Source organism: Neoarius graeffei, chromosome 6 (genome assembly GCF_027579695.1).
Source record: "Neoarius graeffei isolate fNeoGra1 chromosome 6, fNeoGra1.pri, whole genome shotgun sequence".
In the NCBI taxonomy this organism is placed as follows: domain Eukaryota; kingdom Metazoa; phylum Chordata; class Actinopteri; order Siluriformes; family Ariidae; genus Neoarius; species Neoarius graeffei.
Genome location: NC_083574.1, coordinates 98,778,127 through 98,799,879, shown reverse-complemented (window position 1 = coordinate 98,799,879; position 21,753 = coordinate 98,778,127). Strand labels below are relative to the sequence as shown.

At 44.9% G+C, this 21,753-nt stretch overlaps 1 protein-coding gene across 2 annotated transcripts; it reads right to left on the bottom strand.

Annotated features, from left to right (window-relative positions):
- Window positions 1-39: 39 nt before the first annotated feature.
- On the bottom strand, window positions 40-18,460 carry lysmd2 (LysM, putative peptidoglycan-binding, domain containing 2). 2 transcript variants are annotated; one of them, XM_060924232.1, is made up of 4 exons: window positions 18,049-18,460; window positions 3,666-4,018; window positions 2,216-2,265; window positions 40-666 (listed from the first exon to the last, which is right to left on the bottom strand). In XM_060924232.1, the coding sequence occupies exons 1-4, from the start codon at window positions 18,256-18,258 to the stop codon at window positions 512-514; spliced, it is 768 nt and encodes a 255-aa protein (XP_060780215.1). In that variant the 5' UTR covers window positions 18,259-18,460; the 3' UTR covers window positions 40-511. The 2 variants fall into 2 exon arrangements, with proteins under 2 accessions (XP_060780215.1, XP_060780216.1); XM_060924233.1 differs by lacking the exon at window positions 2,216-2,265 and having other exon boundaries at window positions 533-666; window positions 18,049-18,459.
- Window positions 18,461-21,753: the final 3,293 nt, after the last annotated feature.

Sequence of the window (21,753 nt, the reverse complement as noted above, 5' to 3'; positions counted from 1 at the left end):
GAAAACACATGACATAAATAAAAAAAATTTAGATTAATATTGATTTACTGATATGTTTATTAGGATTTCTTTTTAAAATCGAAAAGCACACAATAGTAGCAACATCATTTAAATTCACCTTCACACTGCAAAAACATACATAAGAGTCCTGTACAGATAAAATAAAAACAAATTAAAAGGTTAGCAAGCAGCCACACACACACACACACGGCTGTATAGTCTTATTGAGCAAACAGCAACTCAAACACACTTCAGATATTAATAGAGATTTGAATAACCGCGTCTGTTTGGTCGATTGCATCTCGGTTCTGTACAGCAGCTTTTAAAAAGACGTAACGGATAAATGAGTGTTTGGTTCATTTTATCGTCGTATCAGGGCTCTGAGCTACAGATTACCCCTTTAATGTCACACACAGCTGAATGTAAACAGCAACAAATAATAATAATAATAATAGAAAGGCAGTGAAGGTGACGAGTCCTGATTTTCTTCACAGACCAATAAAAGCAAGATTTAAAGAAAATATAGACAGACTAACAGATAAAGGGTGAGGATAAAGGGACGGAAGGATGGAGTGATACGATCGTCTGAGCTTTCGATACATGTGATCAGACGTGTGTTATATCTCCTGATAAGACGACGTCTCATGTGTCTGATCTTCATCCTCCCTGTAAACACACACACACACAAAACCAGTTAATCAGCTGCAAAAATAATGGCACCCTACACAAAACTACCTTGTATGGTGTAATTTGAACACAGCTACTACTAAACGCCATTTTCAAATGTATTGGCACCCCTGAAAAGCACTCAGTGATAGTCTTTCTGTCATGTTTTAGTCAGTTTGAGACAGGTGTAGAAGATCTTAATAGAGTCTACAACATGGCTCAGTTCCTGAGACGGAGGTGAACGAAGCGAAAAGATACAGATTACAGGTTACAGACAGTGTCCTGGCCACTAGGGGGCGCTTGAGGTGTGTAGCGTTGACATGAATGAGTAGCCATTATGCTAGCGTGCGCTCTCCCTCTCTCACATACGCACACTCTCACACACAAGCCAATGAATTAAAGTCCAAGAATCTGAAATGAATTGTGATCCGTTTTTAGTGCGAGAGTCTGATTTTGTAATTATTGTACGAACTGCAGTGGCGCAGCGACGGGGCTGGATTGCAGGTTCGAACCGTCGCTGATGGATTTTCCGCATGGTTTCTCACGGATAACTAACACAACACACGTTTTATAAACATCACTATAACAGTTCATGTGCAATTCGTTGTGCGTCAGTTTTAAATAACAGACTTTATAAAACATTATGATAAAAAAGCAGAGAGAAGATATAATAAAAGAAAGAAAAAGGATGGTAAAGGAGGTTAAAATAACGAAAAAGAAAATAAATAAATAAATGAATGAATGAAGGAAAAAAATATATAAAAACAGACAGAAAAAGTATGATAAAAAGGAAATTGCGGAAAAATGAAGAAATATGAGTGAGAGACTGAAGAAAATAAAGATGATGAATCAAATAATGAAATAAAAAGAAAAGAAAGAACCTCTGCGATATTTTTCCAGTGTTCATTATTAATTCATCATCTGTTTTCTCCCAGTACCACACTGACGCATGTATCAGTTACACCGTGTGTGTGTCCTAATGTGCCCTTTCATTCTCCTCCACCTGAAAGCATCAGTAAATTACACACAGTGAATTATCTCTCTATGAAAGGGCAAAAAATATCTCAGACAGTTTCCCTGGTGATCTCTCTCTCTCTAACACACACGATCCTGATATGAATCTTGTTCCCGAGCCTCACTATTCAGTATCTTCATTCTGTGTGAATCATTTGAGAGCCAAACGAATCGACTCTTATTTGAGTCAAGAGATGTGACTCAGTGAAAAGAACTGGATCTCCCGTCACTCTCTCCCACAATCCTCTGCGCAGGAACGAGACCCAGCTGGGATGAGAAACACTTCATACCACTGTAGTGCTCTGTGCCAAAACTTTAGATAATTTATCGAGCAAGAAGAAAAACTCTGCTGAAGAATCAAATTAAAATGCCTTATTGATTCGTTACTTTAAAATAGGAAACAGCACCATGACGCACCTGCAGCACTTTTTTCCTATTTGAGTTAAACACACACACACACACACACACACACACACACACACACACACACACACACACACACACAGTCTGACTCAGGATCAGCTGCATCACTCACAATCCTGGATTAAGAATCTGCTCTCTGTCCCATTTGGCTGACACGCCCGTCTGAAAAACAGGTTTTTGTGACATAATGAAATGAAACCAAGATGAAATCATCATCATCATCATATCTTTTTCAACCTTTAACGTAAAACAGAAAATCAACAACATTGGAAATAAAAATAGAAACGATTTAGGAAAGAAAAAAAATAGTACAACCACCTGGTTGCATAAGTATACACACCCCTTCACTAACACTTTTTTTTAGAGCAGCTTTCGCTTTTAAAACAGCTCTCAGCGTTTTTGGTTAAGACTCGACCGACTTCACACATCTTCATTTGGCCATTTTATTCCACTCTTCCTTACAAGATAGTGAACAGATCTCCTCTACACAGAAGGATTAGAGCTGAGCTTCATTCCAAAACCATCTAATCATCGTCATCATGGGGTCTTTATTGTGCTGGAAGTTGAAACGTTTCTTCATCTTCAGCTACCAGAGGATTCGTTCCAGAACAGATTGGTCTTTGGAGCTCTCCATGATTCCCTTCATCTTAGATCCTCAGTTCTAGCTGAAGAGAAGCAGCTCCAAAGCTTGATGCTTCTACCACCATGCTTCACCATGAGTATTGTGATGTTTGGATGATAAGCTGTCTTTTTACTCCAAAAATATATTTTAGAACTACCTTGGTAAAAGTTCTGCACATTTTGCCACATGGTTTGGGGTAATTTAGAGCTTTTTTCATGAAAAAGTGCCTCCATCTAGCCACCCAACCCCATCGCCCAGAGATATTTTCATCAGATGTTCCTGCATCTCCTTTAATGTTGCTGTAGGTCCCTTAGCAGCCTCGTTGATCATTTTCATCAGTTCTAATCCTTTCATCAGTTTTCAAGAGACGTCCTCTAGTGGCGATGTCACTGTGGTGTTCCATTTTCTCCACTTGATGATGATGAAGGACTTCAGCCTGTTCCATGGTCCAGTTAATGTTATTGAAATTCTTCTGTACACCTCTTCTGATTGAGATCTTTCACACAGCGAGATCCTGTACACACCTGGCAAGCTCTTCAGGTTCAGCAGTCGGATGAAACCAAGAAGATGCGAAGAAACTCAGAGAGAAACAGCTGATCTTTATTTGGCGTTAATCAGAATAATTTCAGTGATGAAAGGGTGTGTATACTTCTGCAACTAGGTTACTGTATATTTTGTTGGTTGCTATTTTAGATTAAAGATGGATCTGAAAGAACAATCTGACAGGATTTAGTTTTATTTCATTTTTACGTCACAAAAACCTGGAGTGTGAATGGGGGCGTGTAAACTTTTACATCCACTGTACACATAAAGACTACTCACACTGACACTAAAGCACCACAGACGTGTTATTATGAGTTATAACGTCATTAAGACAGGACAGAAAACCCCACCGGGTTCCTGCGGGTGTTTAAAAGACGCCCTCGTCCCCACGTCTCACCTCGTCTCGTCCTCTTTGAGTCTCCTGGCGGCCTGTTTGGAGCGAGTGATCTGCAAGTCCAGCATGTGTAAATAGTCCTTAGCAGAGAGCTCATCCGGCTGGGGGGGCCGCGGGGTCGACTCCGGGGGGGCCTGAGTAGGAGGGGGAGGAGGAGTGAGGGGTGAGGGGGAGGTGGAGGGTACAGAGGAGACATGAGGAGATTCCTGAGGGGCCGAGTCGTCTCCGTCCGGTGACTCCAGAGACAGTCCGTTAAAGAGAGACGGCCGCTCCGTGTGCACCGGGATGTTCAGGCTGTGGCGCAGGAAAATGCAGTCGTTACTGAAGAGCTTGTTCGCACGTTTGATCTGCTCCATCTGCGTGAGAGAACACACACGCACACACACACACACACACACACACACACCACACTAACTATAAGCACACACCAGGATAGGGCATGGGGCGCCATTATTTTTAATCACGCACTGAAATCAGCCAAATATGTCCAAAAAATGAGTGCACCCTATCAAGTGCACAACAATGGCAACACAGTTTCTTAGGCCCCACAGAGGTGCACTACAAAATGGCTCCTACACCCTACTTAGTGCCCTAAAGTGCCGTTTGATCAAATACAGCGCCTTCATCCCTACACAGGTGCAGAAGGAATTAAGTAATGTCTCCTACACCCTACATAGTGCACTTAATAGCTTACAGGGTGCCATTTGCAACACTGTAACTAACAGGTTATTGAAGTGCACACTACACACAACATGCTGCCTTCACCCTACGTAGTGTACTACACCTCCTACAATGGGAACTCCCTGCACCCTACACAGTGTGAAGTGCACTACAGGTAGGGTCTATGATAATGGCTTCCTGACTGTATATACTGCACTGTACAGATCTAGTGTACACTACATTTTTAATGAACTCTGTTTTTAAGGGCACTGGAGCATGAAGTGTTTGCTTTCATTTCCTACATAGTGCACCAAACTCCCTATGCACAAGACAAGCATACTCTGCCTTCTAATCCCTATATACTGCACTACATGTGGGGGAAGTAGAATGGAATTCAGCTCCCTACTCACTACATGAGCACACTACATACGAGGGCAAATAGTTACTTCACAGCCTACATAGTGCACTATACCTCCACTAGACCCTAAGAAGTGCTCTATACATCCGCTAGACCCTAAGTAGTGAACTATACATCCGCTAGACGCCCAAGGCATAGTGAGGATAAGAACTCGTCACTCCCAAACCCTGAGTAGTGCACTATACATCCACTAGACCCTAAGTAGTGAACTATACATCCGCTAGACCCTAGGTAGCGAACTATACCTCTGCTAGACCCTAAGTAGAGCTCTATACATCTCCTAGACCCTATGTAGTGTCTATACATCCGCTAGACCCTAGGTAGTGAACTATACATCCACTAGACCCTACATAGTGAACTATGCATCCACTAGACCCTCAGTAGTGAGCTATACATCCGCTAGACCCTAAGTAGTGCTCTATACATCTGCTAGACCCTAAATAGTGTTCTATACATCCGCTAGACCTTAAGTAGTGCTCTATACATCCACTAGACCCTAAGTAGTGCTCTATACATCCGCTAGACCCTAAGTAGTGCTCTATACATCCACTAGACCCTAAGGAGTGCTCCACTAGACCCTAAGGAGTGCTCTATACATCTGCAAGACCCTAAGTAGTGAACTATACATCCGCTAGACCCTAAATAATGATCTATACTTCCGCTAGACCTTAAGTGGTGAACTATACATCCTCTAGACCCTAAGTAGTGCTTTATACATCCGCTAGACCCTAAGTAATGCTCTATACATCCGCTAGACCCTAAGTAGTGCTCTATACATCCACTAGACCCTAGGTGGTGCTCCATACATCCACTAGACCCTAAGTGGTGAACTATACATCTGCTAGACCCTAAGTAGTGCTCTATACATCTGCTAGACCCTAAGTAGTGCTCTATACATCCACTAGACCCAAGGTGGTGCTCCATACATCCGCTAGATCCTAAGTGGTGAACTATACATCTGCTAGACCTTAAGTAGTGCTCTATACATCTGCTAGACCTTAAGTAGTGCTCTATACATCTGCTAGACCCTAAGTAGTGCTCTATACATCTGCTAGACCCTAAGTAGTGCTCTATACATCTGCTAGACACTAAGTAGTGCTCTATACATCGGCTAGACCCTAAGTAGTGCTCTATACATCTGCTAGACCCTAAGGAGTGCTCTATACATCCGCAAGACCCTAAGTAGTGAACTATACATCCTCTAGACCCTAAGTAGTGCTCTATACATCCGCTAGACCTTAAGTGGTGAACTATACATCCACTAGACCCTAAGTAGTGATTTATACATCCGCTAGACCCTAAAGTGGTGCTCTATACATCCACTAGACCCTAAAGTGGTGCTCTATACATCCACTAGACCCTAAAGTGGTGCTCTATACATCCACTAGACCCTAAGTAGTGCTCTATACATCCGCTAGACCCTAAAGTGGTGCTCTATACATCCACTAGACCCTAGGTGGTGCTCCATACATCCGCTAGACCCTAAGTGGTGAGCTATACATCTGCTAGACCCTAAGTAGTGCTCTATACATCCACTAGACCCTAGGTGGTGCTCCATACATCCGCTAGACCCTAAGTGGTGAACTATACATCCGCTAGACCCTAGGTGGTGCTCCATACATCCGCTAGACCCCAAGTGGTGAACTACACATCCGCTAGCCCCTAAGTAGTGCTCTATACATCCGCTAGCCCCTAAGTAGTGCTCTATACATCCGCTAGCCCCTAAGTAGTGCTCTATACATCCGCTAGACCTTACATGGTGAACTATACACAGCAAATTCCTCAGTGTTGAATTAACACTTTCAGAGGTAATTTGTGTCCAACTGGACCTATATAAACACAGTAGGGTGTTAATTCAACACTGGGGATTTTGCTGTGTACATCCGCTAGACCTTAAGTAGTGCTCTATACATCCGCTATACCCTAAGTAGTGCTCTATACATCCGCTATACCCTAAGTAGTGCTCTATACATCCGCTATACCCTAAGTAGTGCTCTATACATCCGCTAGACCTTAAGTAGTGCTCTATACATCCACTATACCCTAAGTAGTGCTCTATACATCTGCTATACCCTAAGTAGTGCTCTATACATCCTCTAGACCCTAAGTAGTGCTCTATACATCCGCTATACCCTAAGTAGTGCTCTATACATCTGCTATACCCTAAGTAGTGCTCTATACATCCTCTAGACCGTAAGTAGTGCTCTATACATCTGCTAGACCTTACGTGGTGAACTATACATCCGCTAGACCCTAAGTAGTGCTCTATACATCTGCTAGACCCTAAGTAGTGCTGTATACATCTGCTAGACCCTAAGTAGTGCTCTATACATCTGCTAGACCCTAAGTAGTGCTCTATACATCCGCTATACCCTAAGTAGTGCTCTACACATCTGCTAGACCCTAAGTAGTGCTCTATACATCTGCTAGACCCTAAGTAGTGCTCTTTACATCCACTAGACCCTAAGCAGTGCTCTATACATCTGCTAGACCCTGTAGTGTGCGTTATAAACCCTGTAGTGTGCGTTATAAACCCAAAAGTGTGTAGTGTGCGTTATGAACCCTGTAGTGTGCATTATAAACCCTGTAGTGTGTAGGGGAGGACATAACGGTTTATAAACCCTGTAGTTCGTAGGGGATTGCGTTATAAACCCTGTAGTGTGCATTATAAACCCTGTACTGTGTAGTGTGCGTTATGTACCCTGTAGTGTGCGTTATGAACCCTGTAGTGCATAGGGGATTGCGTTATAAACCCTGTAGTGTGTAGGGGATTGCGTTATAAACCCTGTAGTGTGTAGGGGAGGACATAACGGTTTATAAACCCTGTAGTGCATAGGGGATTGCGTTATAAACCCTGTAGTGCATAGGGGATTGCGTTATAAACCCTGTAGTGTGCGTTATAAACCCTGTAGTGCGTAGGGGATCGCATTATAAACCCTGTAGTGTGCGTTATAAACCCTGTAGTGTGTGTTATACACCCTGTAGTGTGTAGTGTGCGTTATGAACCCTGTAGTGTGCGTTATAAACCCTGTAATGCATAGGGGATTGCGTTATAAACCCTGTAGTGCGTAGGGGATTGCGTTATAAACCCTGTAGTGCGTAGGGGAGGACATAACGGTTTATAAACCCTGTAGTGCATAGGGGATTGCGTTATAAACCCTGTAGTGCATAGGGGATTGCGTTATAAACCCTGAAGTGTGCGTTATAAACCCTGTAGTGCGTAGGGGATCGCATTATAAACCCTGTAGTGTGCGTTATAAACCCTGTAGTGTGTGTTATACACTGTAAACCCGAATAAGTTGAGTTTACTTAAAAAAATTGAGGAAAGTGGTTGCCTTAAAAAAAATAAGTAATTATTAATGATTGAATTGAGTACCTTAAACTTACAATCTTCTGGTAAGTTTAAGGTACTCAATTCAATCATTAATAATTACTTTTTTTTTTAAGGCAACCACTTTCCTCAATTTTTTTAAGTAAACTCAACTTATTCGGGTTTACAGTGATACACCCTGTAGTGTGTAGTGTGCGTTATGAACCCTGTAGTGTGCGTTATGAACCCTGTAGTGTGTAGTGTGCGTTATGAACCCTGTAGTGTGCGTTATAAACCCTGTAGTGCATAGGGGATTGCGTTATAAACCCTGTAGTGCGTAGGGGATTGCGTTATAAACCCTGTAGTGCGTAGGGGATTGCGTTATAAACCCTGTAGTGTGGAGGGAATTGCATTATAAACCCTGTAGTGTGTAGGGGATTGCGTTATAAACCCTGTAGTGCGTAGGGGATTGCGTTATAAACCCTGTAGTGTGTAGGGGACTGCGTTATGAACCCTGTAGTGTGTAGGGGATTGCGTTATGAACCCTGTAGTGTGTAGGGGATTGCGTTATGAACCCTGTAGTGTGCGTTATGAACCCTGTAGTGTGTAGGGGATTGCGTTATGAACCCTGTAGTGTGTAGGGCATTGCGTTATAAACCCTGTAGTGCGTAGGGGATTGCGTTATAAACCCTGTAGTGCATAGGGGATTGCGTTATAAACCCTGCAGTGTGGAGGGAATTGCATTATAAACCCTGTAGTGTGTAGGGGATTGCGTTATAAACCCTGTAGTGTGTAGGGGATTGCGTTATAAACCATGTAGTGTGCGTTATGAACCCTGTAGTGTGTAGGGTATTGCGTTATAAACCCTGTAGTGTGTAGGGGATTGCGTTATATACCCTGTAGTGTGCATTATGAACCCTGTAGTGTGTACGGGACTGCGTTATGAACCCTGTAGTGTGCGTTATAAACCCTGTAGTGTGTAGGGGATTGCGTTATAAACCCTGTAGTGTGCGTTATAAACCCTGTAGTGTGTAGGGGATTGCGTTATAAACCCTGTAGTGTGCATTATGAACCCTGTAGTGTGTAGGGGATTGCGTTATGAACCCTGTAGTGTGTGTTATGAACCCTGTAGTATGTAGGGGATTGAGTTATGAACCCTGTAGTGTGTAGGGGATTGCGTTATGAACCCTGTAGTGTGCGTTATGAACCCTGTAGTGTGTAGGGGATTGCGTTATAAACCCTGTAGTGTGTAGGGCATTGCGTTATAAACCTTGTAGTGTGTAGGGGATTGCGTTATGAACCCTGCAGTGTGTAGGGGATTGCGTTATGAACCCTGTAGTGTGTAGGGGATTGTGTTATGAACCCTGTAGTGTGTAGGGGATTGCATTATGAACCCTGTAGTGTGCGTTATGAATCCTGTAGTGTGTAGAGGATTGCGTTATGAACCCTGTAGTGTGTAGGGGATTGCGTTATAAACCCTGTAGTGTGTAGGGGACTGCGTTATGAACCCTGTAGTGTGTAGTGTGTGTTATAAACCCTGTAGTGTGCGTTATGAAACCTGTAGTGTGCGTTATGAACCCTGTAGTGTGTAGTGTGCGTTATAAACACTGTAGTGTGCGTTATGAAGCCTGTAGTGTGAAGGGGATTGCGTTATGAACCCTGTAGTGTGTAGTGTGCGTTATGAACCCTGTAGTGTGCGTTATGAACCGTGTAGTGTGCGTTATGAACCCTGTAGTGTGCGTTATGAACCCTGTAGTGTGTAGTGTGTGTTATGAACCCTGTAGTGTGCGTTATGAACCCTGTAGTGTGTAGTGTGCATTATGAACCCTGTAGTGTGCGTTATCAACCCTGTAGTGTGCGTTATAAACCCTGTAGTGTGCGTTATCAACCCTGTAGCGTGCGTTATAAACCCTGCAGTGTGTAGTGTGCGTTATGAACCCTGTAGTGTGTAGTGTGCATTATGAACCCTGTAGTGTGAGTTATGAACCCTGTAGTGTGCGTTATAAACCCTGTAGTGTACGTTATGAACCCTGTAGTGTGCGTTATGAACCCTGTAGTGTGTAGTGTGCATTATGAACCCTGTAGTGTGCGTTATGAACCCTGTAGTGTGCGTTATGAACCCTGTAGTGTGAAGTGTGCGTTATGAACCCTGTAGTGTGCGTTATGAACCCTGTAGTGTGCATTATGAACCCTGCAGTGTGTAGTGTGCGTTATGAACCCTGTAGTGTGCGTTATAAACCCTGTAGTGTGTAGTGTGCGTTATGAATCCTGTAGTGTGCGTTATGAACCCTGTAGTGTGCGTTATGAACCCTGTAGTGTGTAGGGGATTGCGTTATGAACCCTGTAGTGTGCGTTATAAACCCTGTAGTGTGTAGGGGATTGCGTTATAAACCCTGTAGTGTGCGTTATAAACCCTGTAGTGTGTAGGGGATTGCGTTATGAACCCTGTAGTGTGTGTTATGAACCCTGTAGTGTGTAGGGGATTGAGTTATGAACCCTGTAGTGTGTAGGGGATTGCGTTATGAACCCTGTAGTGTGCGTTATGAACCCTGTAGTGTGTATGGGATTGCGTTATAAACCCTGTAGTGTGTAGGACATTGCGTTATAAACCTTGTAGTGTGTAGGGGATTGCGTTATGAACCCTGTAGTGTGCAGGGGATTGCGTTATGAACCCTGTAGTGTGCGTTATGAACCCTGTAGTGTGTAGAGGATTGCGTTATGAACCCTGTAGTGTGTAGGGGATTGCGTTATAAACCCTGTAGTGTGTAGGGGACTGCGTTATGAACCCTGTAGTGTGTGTTATAAACCCTGTAGTGTGCGTTATGAACCCTGCAGTGTGTAGTGTGCGTTATGAACCCTGTAGTGTGCGTTATGAACCCTGTAGTGTGCGTTATGAACCGTGTAGTGTGCGTTATAAACCCTGTAGTGTGTAGTGTGCGTTATGAACCCTGTAGTGTGCGTTATGAACCCTGTAGTGTGTAGTGTGCATTATGAACCCTGTAGTGTGCGTTATGAACCCTGTAGTGTGCGTTATAAACCCTGTAGTGTGCGTTATGAACCCTGTAGTGTGCGTTCTAAACCCTGTAGTGTGTAGTGTGCATTATGAACCCTGTAGTGTGCGTTATGAACCCTGTAGTGTGCGTTATAAACCCTGTAGTGTGTAGTGTGCGTTATGAACCCCGTAGTGTGCGTTATGAACCCTGTAGTGTGCGTTATTAACCCTGTAGTGTGCATTATGAACCCTGCAGTGTGTAGTGTGCGTTATGAACCCTGTAGTGTGCGTTATAAACCCTGTAGTGTGTAGTGTGCGTTATGAACCCTGAAGTGTGCGTTATGAACCTTGTAGTGTGCGTTATGAACCCTGTAGTGTGCGTTATGAACCCTGTAGTGTGCATTATGAACCCTGCAGTGTGTAGTGTGCGTTATGAACCCTGTAGTGTGCGTTATGAACCCTGTAGTGTGTAGTGTACGTTATGAACCCTGTAGTGTGTTGTGTGCGTTATGAACCCTGTAGTGTGCGTTATAAACCCTGTAGTGTGTAGGGGATTGCGTTATAAACCCTGTAGTGTGCGTTATAAACCCTGTAGTGTGTAGGGGATTGCGTTATGAACCCTGTAGTGTGTGTTATGAACCCTGTAGTGTGTAGGGGATTGAGTTATGAACCCTGTAGTGTGTAGGGGATTGCGTTATGAACCCTGTAGTGTGCGTTATGAACCCTGTAGTGTGTATGGGATTGCGTTATAAACCCTGTAGTGTGTAGGGCATTGCGTTATAAACCTTGTAGTGTGTAGGGGATTGCGTTATGAACCCTGTAGTGTGTAGGGGATTGCGTTATGAACCCTGTAGTGTGCGTTATGAACCCTGTAGTGTGTAGAGGATTGCGTTATGAACCCTGTAGTGTGTAGGGGATTGCGTTATAAACCCTGTAGTGTGTAGGGGACTGCGTTATGAACCCTGTAGTGTGCGTTATAAACCCTGCAGTGTGTAGTGTGCGTTATGAACCCTGTAGTGTGTAGTGTGCATTATGAACCCTGTAGTGTGAGTTATGAACCCTGTAGTGTGCGTTATAAACCCTGTAGTGTACGTTATGAACCCTGTAGTGTGCGTTATGAACCCTGTAGTGTGTAGTGTGCGTTATGAACCCTGTAGTGTGCGTTATGAACCCTGTAGTGTGCGTTATGAACCCTGTAGTGTGAAGTGTGCGTTATGAACCCTGTAGTGTGCGTTATGAACCCTGTAGTGTGCATTATGAACCCTGCAGTGTGTAGTGTGCGTTATGAACCCTGTAGTGTGCGTTATAAACCCTGTAGTGTGTAGTGTGCGTTATGAACCCTGTAGTGTGCGTTATGAACTCTGTAGTGTGCGTTATGAACCCTGTAGTGTGTAGGGGATTGCGTTATGAACCCTGTAGTGTGCGTTATAAACCCTGTAGTGTGTAGGGGATTGCGTTATAAACCCTGTAGTGTGCGTTATAAACCCTGTAGTGTGTAGGGGATTGCGTTATGAACCCTGTAGTGTGTGTTATGAACCCTGTAGTGTGTAGGGGATTGAGTTATGAACCCTGTAGTGTGTAGGGGATTGCGTTATGAACCCTGTAGTGTGCGTTATGAACCCTGTAGTGTGTATGGGATTGCGTTATAAACCCTGTAGTGTGTAGGACATTGCGTTATAAACCTTGTAGTGTGTAGGGGATTGCGTTATGAACCCTGTAGTGTGCAGGGGATTGCGTTATGAACCCTGTAGTGTGCGTTATGAACCCTGTAGTGTGTAGAGGATTGCGTTATGAACCCTGTAGTGTGTAGGGGATTGCGTTATAAACCCTGTAGTGTGTAGGGGACTGCGTTATGAACCCTGTAGTGTGTAGTGTGTGTTATAAACCCTGTAGTGTGCGTTATGAACCCTGTAGTGTGTAGGGGATTGCGTTATGAACCCTGCAGTGTGTAGTGTGTGTTATGAACCCTGTAGTGTGCGTTATGAACCGTGTAGTGTGCGTTATAAACCCTGTAGTGTGTAGTGTGCGTTATGAACCCTGTAGTGTGCGTTATGAACCCTGTAGTGTGTAGTGTGCATTATGAACCCTGTAGTGTGCGTTATGAACCCTGTAGTGTGCGTTATAAACCCTGTAGTGTGCGTTATGAACCCTGTAGTGTGCGTTCTAAACCCTGTAGTGTGTAGTGTGCATTATGAACCCTGTAGTGTGCGTTATGAACCCTGTAGTGTGCGTTATAAACCCTGTAGTGTGTAGGGGATTGCGTTATGAACCCTGTAGTGTGCGTTATGAACCCTGTAGTGTGCGTTATTAACCCTGTAGTGTGCATTATGAACCCTGCAGTGTGTAGTGTGCGTTATGAACCCTGTAGTGTGCGTTATAAACCCTGTAGTGTGTAGTGTGCGTTATGAACCCTGAAGTGTGCGTTATGAACCTTGTAGTGTGCGTTATGAACCCTGTAGTGTGCGTTATGAACCCTGTAGCGTGCATTATGAACCCTGCAGTGTGTAGTGTGCGTTATGAACCCTGTAGTGTGCGTTATGAACCCTGTAGTGTGTAGTGTACGTTATGAACCCTGTAGTGTGTTGTGTGCGTTATGAACCCTGTAGTGTGCGTTATAAACCCTGTAGTGTGTAGGGGATTGCGTTATAAACCCTGTAGTGTGCGTTATAAACCCTGTAGTGTGTAGGGGATTGCGTTATGAACCCTGTAGTGTGTGTTATGCACCCTGTAGTGTGTAGGGGATTGAGTTATGAACCCTGTAGTGTGTAGGGGATTGCGTTATGAACCCTGTAGTGTGCGTTATGAACCCTGTAGTGTGTATGGGATTGCGTTATAAACCCTGTAGTGTGTAGGGCATTGCGTTATAAACCTTGTAGTGTGTAGGGGATTGTGTTATGAACCCTGTAGTGTGTAGGGGATTGCGTTATGAACCCTGTAGTGTGCGTTATGAACCCTGTAGTGTGTAGAGGATTGCGTTATGAACCCTGTAGTGTGTAGGGGATTGCGTTATAAACCCTGTAGTGTGTAGGGGACTGCGTTATGAACCCTGTAGTGTGTAGTGTGTGTTATAAACCCTGTAGTGTGCGTTATGAACCCTGTAGTGTGTAGGGGATTGCGTTATGAACCCTGCAGTGTGTAGTGTGCGTTATGAACCCTGTAGTGTGCGTTATGAACCCTGTAGTGTGTAGAGGATTGCGTTATGAACCCTGTAGTGTGTAGGGGACTGCGTTATAAACCCTGTAGTGTGTAGGGGACTGCGTTATGAACCCTGTAGTGTGTAGTGTGTTATAAACCCTGTAGTGTGCGTTATGAACCCTGCAGTGTGTAGTGTGCGTTATGAACCCTGTAGTGTGCGTTATAAACCCTGTAGTGTGTAGTGTGCGTTATGAACCCTGAAGTGTGCGTTATGAACCTTGTAGTGTGCGTTATGAACCCTGTAGTGTGCGTTATGAACCCTGTAGCGTGCATTATGAACCCTGCAGTGTGTAGTGTGCGTTATGAACCCTGTAGTGTGCGTTATGAACCCTGTAGTGTGTAGTGTACGTTATGAACCCTGTAGTGTGTTGTGTGCGTTATGAACCCTGTAGTGTGCGTTATAAACCCTGTAGTGTGTAGGGGATTGCGTTATAAACCCTGTAGTGTGCGTTATAAACCCTGTAGTGTGTAGGGGATTGCGTTATGAACCCTGTAGTGTGTGTTATGCACCCTGTAGTGTGTAGGGGATTGAGTTATGAACCCTGTAGTGTGTAGGGGATTGCGTTATGAACCCTGTAGTGTGCGTTATGAACCCTGTAGTGTGTATGGGATTGCGTTATAAACCCTGTAGTGTGTAGGGCATTGCGTTATAAACCTTGTAGTGTGTAGGGGATTGTGTTATGAACCCTGTAGTGTGTAGGGGATTGCGTTATGAACCCTGTAGTGTGCGTTATGAACCCTGTAGTGTGTAGAGGATTGCGTTATGAACCCTGTAGTGTGTAGGGGATTGCGTTATAAACCCTGTAGTGTGTAGGGGACTGCGTTATGAACCCTGTAGTGTGTAGTGTGTGTTATAAACCCTGTAGTGTGCGTTATGAACCCTGTAGTGTGTAGGGGATTGCGTTATGAACCCTGCAGTGTGTAGTGTGCGTTATGAACCCTGTAGTGTGCGTTATGAACCCTGTAGTGTGTAGAGGATTGCGTTATGAACCCTGTAGTGTGTAGGGGACTGCGTTATAAACCCTGTAGTGTGTAGGGGACTGCGTTATGAACCCTGTAGTGTGTAGTGTGTTATAAACCCTGTAGTGTGCGTTATGAACCCTGTAGTGTGTAGGGGATTGCGTTATGAACCCTGCAGTGTGTAGTGTGCGTTATGAACCCTGTAGTGTGCGTTATGAACCCTGTAGTGTGCGTTATGAACCGTGTAGTGTGCGTTATAAACCCTGTAGTGTGTAGTGTGCGTTATGAACCCTGTATTGTGCGTTATGAACCCTGTAGTGTGTAGTGTGCATTATGAACCCTGTAGTGTGCGTTATGAACCCTGTAGTGTGCGTTATAAACCCTGTAGTGTGTAGGGGATTGCGTTATGAACCCTGTAGTGTGCGTTATGAACCCTGTAGTGTGTAGAGGATTGCGTTATGAACCCTGTAGTGTGTAGGGGATTGCGTTATAAACCCTGTAGTGTGTAGGGGACTGCGTTATGAACCCTGTAGTGTGTAGTGTGTGTTATAAACCCTGTAGTGTGCGTTATGAACCCTGTAGTGTGTAGGGGATTGCGTTATGAACCCTGTAGTGTGTAGTGTGCGTTATGAACCCTGTAGTGTGCGTTATGAACCCTGTAGTGTGTAGAGGATTGCGTTATGAACCCTGTAGTGTGTAGGGGATTGCGTTATAAACCCTGTAGTGTGTAGGGGACTGCGTTATGAACCCTGTAGTGTGTAGTGTGTGTTATAAACCCTGTAGTGTGCGTTATGAACCCTGTAGTGTGTAGGGGATTGCGTTATGAACCCTGCAGTGTGTAGTGTGCGTTATGAACCCTGTAGTGTGCGTTATGAACCCTGTAGTGTGCATTATGAACCGTGTAGTGTGCGTTATGAACCCTGTAGTGTGTAGTGTGCGTTATGAACCCTGTATTGTGCGTTATGAACCCTGTAGTGTGTAGTGTGCATTATGAACCCTGTAGTGTGCGTTATGAACTCTGTAGTGTGCGTTATAAACCCTGTAGTGTGCGTTATGAACCCTGTAGTGTGCGTTCTAAACCCTGTAGTGTGTAGTGTGCATTATGAACCCTGTAGTGTGTGTTATGAACCCTGTAGTGTGCGTTATAAACCCTGTAGTGTGTAGTGTGCGTTATGAACCCTGTAGTGTGCGTTATGAACCCTGTAGTGTGCGTTATGAACCCTGTAGTGTGCATTATGAACCCTGCAGTGTGTAGTGTGCGTTATGAACCCTGTAGTGTGCGTTATAAACCCTGTAGTGTGTAGTGTGCGTTATGAACCCTGTAGTGTACGTTATGAACCCTGTAGTGTGCGTTATGAACCCTGTAGAGTGTAGTGTACGTTATGAACCCTGTAGTGTGTTGTGTGCGTTATGAACCCTGTAGTGTGCGTTATAAACCCTGTAGTGTGTAGGGGATTGCGTTATGAACCCTGTAGTGTGTGTTATGAACCCTGTAGTGTGTAGGGGATTGAGTTATGAACCCTGTAGTGTGTAGGGGATTGCGTTATGAACCCTGTAGTGTGTAGGGCATTGCGTTATAAACCTTGTAGTGTGTAGGGGATTGCGTTATAAACCCTGTAGTGTGTAGGGCATTGCGTTATAAACCTTGTAGTGTGTAGGGGATTGTGTTATGAACCCTGTAGTGTGTGTTATGAACCCTGTAGTGTGTAGGGGATTGAGTTATGAACCCTGTAGTGTGTATGGGATTGCGTTATAAACCCTGTAGTGTGTAGGGCATTGCGTTATAAACCTTGTAGTGTGTAGGGGATTGTGTTATGAACCCTGTAGTGTGTAGGGGATTGCGTTATGAACCCTGTAGTGTGCGTTATGAACCCTGTAGTGTGTAGAGGATTGCGTTATGAACCCTGTAGTGTGTAGGGGATTGCGTTATAAACCCTGTAGTGTGTAGGGGACTGCGTTATGAACCCTGTAGTGTGCGTTATGAACCCTGTAGTGTGTAGTGTACGTTATGAACCCTGTAGTGTGTTGTGTGTGTTATGAACCCTGTAGTGTGCGTTATAATCCCTGTAGTGTGTAGTGTACGTTATGAACCCTGTAGTGTGTTGTGTGTGTTATGAACCCTGTAGTGTGTAGAGGATTGCGTTATGAACCCTGTAGTGTGTAGGGGATTGCGTTATAAACCCTGTAGTGTGTAGGGGACTGCGTTATGAACCCTGTAGTGTGCGTTATGAACCCTGTAGTGTGTAGTGTACGTTATGAACCCTGTAGTGTGCGTTATGAACCCTGTAGTGTGTAGAGGATTGCGTTATGAACCCTGTAGTGTGTAGGGGATTGCGTTATAAACCCTGTAGTGTGTAGGGGACTGCGTTATGAACCCTGTAGTGTGCGTTATGAACCCTGTAGTGTGTAGTGTACGTTATGAACCCTGTAGTGTGTTGTGTGTGTTATGAACCCTGTAGTGTGCGTTATAATCCCTGTAGTGTGTAGGGGATTGCGTTATAAACCCTGTAGTGTGCGTTATAAACCCTGCAGTGTGCGTTATAAACACTGCAGTGTATCTGGGGTTGTAACTCCGCCCCCGCAGGGCAGTAGATGAGCTCGTGCCCTCAGCAGGGCTGCCGGTTCTGTAGCTAACGGGCTAACAGGCCGAGCAGCTCGCGCGCATCATCCAGGCGCCCATGAAAAGGGCCGCGATGACGTCAGCGCGCGTTCTGTTTGCAGCAGTGCTCGCGCTCAGCCTGAGTCCCGCGCACGAGCGCAGTGTTGTTGTTGTGGTTGTTTTTGGACCGGAAGCAGAATAAAAGAATAGAATAGAAAGAGAGAGAGGGGGGGGGGGAGCGGCTCCTCTTACCGTGACCCCGTATCTGAGCGCGATGCCCTGCAGCGTGTCTCCGTCCGCCACCCGGTGCTCGGTGTATCGCTCCCCGAGCGTCGCCGTCACGCTGGCCGTGCTGCCGTACGAGCGCGTTTTGGCCCGCGCTAGACTGAGCCACAGCTCTCCGTCCGAGTCGGAACCGGAGCGGCACCGCGGCAGCCCCGGGGACAGATCCCCCTCCGCCATCTTCCTCTCTAACGGGCTCTCACCTTACATCACCGCCGGAACACAAGGCGCGCGCCCGCCCCCGCTCACCAACCCAAACAGAACCGCTCGGAACAGGAACGGATCCGTTTCAGGGAATAATAATAATAAGCTCTCTGCGCCAGCAACCGCGCGCGCATGCGCAATGAGCCGTCAGGCTGTGTGGGCGGGAGAAAAGATTCGGTTCTCCAAGGCACTGCGAGTGAAGAGTCGACACGCTCCAATCCGCAGGAGTCGGTTCCATGTGATTCATTTAACTTGCCTGTTAATGCTCTATAGAAAAGAGTCGACTCTCCAGTTCCACGCATTCGACTCGCTCTGAAGCTTTACGGTCGATTCCATATGATTCCACTGATTCAGATTAAATAGCTTAGCATGTGAAGCAGCTAAATAAACCTAACAAGCATAAACTCTTCAGATTATTGTTATTTCTTTAGCAGGAGCGCACGATGTGTATTAATATTACAGGTAAAGTTAAAGATTCGGCCCCAAACAGAGTCGATTCTTCAGTTCCAGGCTGTCTGAATGAAGAGTCGACATGCTTCGTAGCTTTGGAGTCGATTCCATATGATTCAATTGATTTAATACATGAGAAAAATCTTTAATAGCAGTTTACAGTAAAATAAACAGAAACATCATGAAAGCTTAAATGACAGCAGCATATGGAGTTAGTAAATCTCTTTATTATTTAATTTTAACCTGTTAATTTATGCAAATTTGTTAATTTATCTCTAAATTTGTCGTTTCTTTTATATATATCTTTTTTAGTATACTTATAATACATGGGGCCAATTCTATAATCATTACTCAATTCTGGTTGGTCAATCAAGGAGGGCTTTTTTCCTTAACGGGGCCATATTTCTGAAATGCTATTGGCTAGTCCGTTTCTTGGTTACGGTTACAAAAATTAGCAAATTTCGTCAACAAAATGGCTGACTCTGCAATGCTGCATTTCACTATATTTGACGAAGAAATGATAAACCAATTGAAAGCTGCAAGCGAAAATGAAAATACCAAAAAAAGTACAAATTTTTGGCTTTCCGTGTTTAAGAAATGGGCCGCAGAAAGATAAATAAACAAGACTCTAGTGGCGTATGAATGCTGTGAGTTAGACAAGGTGCTATCGCAGTTTTATGCAGAAGTGAGGAAAGGAAATGGGGAAAACTACGAACCAGACTCTCTTAAAGTGCATATCCTGGACCAATTTAGTTTTTTTTTTTATATGAAAGTATGTCCCTTTACACACTCATCCAGAAGGGTAATTTTACACAAGGCCGTCTGTCTACAGCAGAAAAAAAAATAAAATAAAACGCGTCTGGAAAAATCCCAAGGGAGTCTGGAGCCAGATTCGTGACGTCACCTGCGGAAGCGCCAGCAGGCTGCGAGAGCTTGCACGGTTTCAGTGCACAGCCTGTGTAGACCAAGTTTAGCAGCTAGCGATTTTGCATTGAAATATGGAATTGTCACCTGAGCGCAATGTTACTTCACCTTTGGATGAAGAATATAATGAGATGTCAGAATTATTTCTTACCTTGGCAACATTCAACTTGTGAATTGCCGACTTTCTTGGTCTTTTTCTCGGCTCTGCTTGGTCCTCGGCTTCCAGGTGCCTCGCACTAAGCGCTCCCATTTCTCTCTCATTGTCCGGTCTTTTGGGAAACTATGAGCACTAATCCCATCAAGATTGGTGTTGCTACACCTTCCTACGATACATCTGTTAACCATTTTAATAATTACGTGATAACGTTGAAGAAATTTGCAGAAAACCACCAGGTCGTTTTCTCATAAACCAGCACTGGCGTAGGATTCAGAAGGAGGCGTCCCGCATGCGACGTCATGAAAATCAATGTTTGCCGGAAAATCCAAATGGCAAGTTTTTTCAGAGGCGGACCAATTCGCCTCAAATGGCTTGATTTCAGCTGAATTTTTCTGGTATTGCGCAAGGTAAAAAAATTGCAGAGAATCCAGAATGTGACAGATATTTGACCAAAGTTTAATATAAAATAGGAGAATTACATTGATCTTGAGGCGGCACGGTGGTGTAGTGGTTAGCGCTGTCGCCTCACAGCAAGAAGGTCCTGGGTTCGAGCCCCGGGGCCGGCGAGGGCCTTTCTGTGTGGAGTTTGCATGTTCTCCCCGTGTCCGCGTGGGTTTCCTCCGGGTGCTCCGGTTTCCCCCACAGTCCAAAGACATGCAGGTTAGGTTAACTGGTGACTCTAAATTGAGCGTAGGTGTGAATGTGAGTGTGAATGGTTGTCTGTGTCTATGTGTCAGCCCTGTGATGAGCTGGCGACTTGTCCAGGGTGTACCCCGCCTTTCGCCCGTAGTCAGCTGGGATAGGCTCCAGCTTGCCTGCGACCCTGTAGAAGGATAAAGCGGCTAGAGATAATGAGATGAGATGAGACATTGATCTTGCTCCTGAATTTACCCGTGATATGCAATTTAAAATAATGCAGGCAGCATTGGATCGGCATCTGAGACGAGAGGAATATCCGGGATCAATCCTGAAAGATGTTACTTTCCAAGAATCACGAAAAGTCCTCGAGGGAAAAGCAAGAGATTTGCGAAAACAAGGAATGGGTAAAAAGCCAAACAAGTCCAAAAGCCTGACGAAACAAGAAAAAGATATTCTGTGGAAATGCAATCAGCAATCAGCTTTTGTAAAGAAGTTCCAATAAAATTTTGTAAACCACTTTCAAAATCCTCGTGTCGTGTCGCCGTGTCATGATGAAAGACGCTTTAGAAACTGATTCAAACGTGCAAGATAGTCTCATGCCCTGATTGGTTCAGAAAACGTGAATGACAAATGTTGTGAACTTGAATGGCTTCCGAAGTATGAATTTGGCCCTGTATATTATTGTGGCAGCGGGGGCGTGGTCAAGCGTTGGTCTGTGACCGGAGGGCGGAGTCAGGGAAGGTAAGTGACAGAATCACTACACCTGATGTCAATTAACCTGTGTTTGTGTGTCTTCCCCAGTGACCGCGCCCTATATAAGGAGGGAGAGAGAGAAGGAAGGGAGCTCTCTCCCGAACCAGACGACTAATGTGTGTGTGCATGTGTCTGGGTGACTGGGAAATTGTGTGTGTGACTGAAAAGTAACACAATAAAAGAATTTTTGACAACTCGGTTCTGACCTGCCATACTTCTGTGCTCCACCCCCCCGCTCAAAGTCTTACAGTGGTGCCAAAACCCGGGACAGAGCACAGAGGAGAACAGCCCCATGGAGTCCTCCCCCTTCGCAGAACTGGTCCACACCCTCGCCACGGCCCAACAGAGCCAGCACCAGGCGTTGGTTGCCCTCTGAAAGGAGCTAGAGCAAAGGTTCGAGGCCCTGGTGCTGGTGCAACAGGAAGATCGTCAGGCGTTCTGGCATCTCCTCACGTCGGCGGGGTCCACCACCTGCACCGCCGCGGGCCCTCCCTACCTCACCCTAACGAAGATGGGCCCACATGACAACCCCAAGGCCTTCCTTGCAC

Coding starts and splice junctions, on each gene's coding strand:
- lysmd2 (XM_060924232.1), bottom strand. CDS start 18,258: ATGGCGGAGGGGGATCTGTCCCCGGGGCTGCCGCGGTGCCGCTCCGGT. Junction 2,266..3,665: donor CTCAAAGAGGACGAGACGAG/GTGAGACGTGGG, acceptor CCTGTTTTTCAG/ACGGGCGTGTCAGCCAAATG. Junction 667..2,215: donor CAGATTCTTAATCCAGGATT/GTGAGTGATGCA, acceptor GTGTGTTTACAG/GGAGGATGAAGATCAGACAC.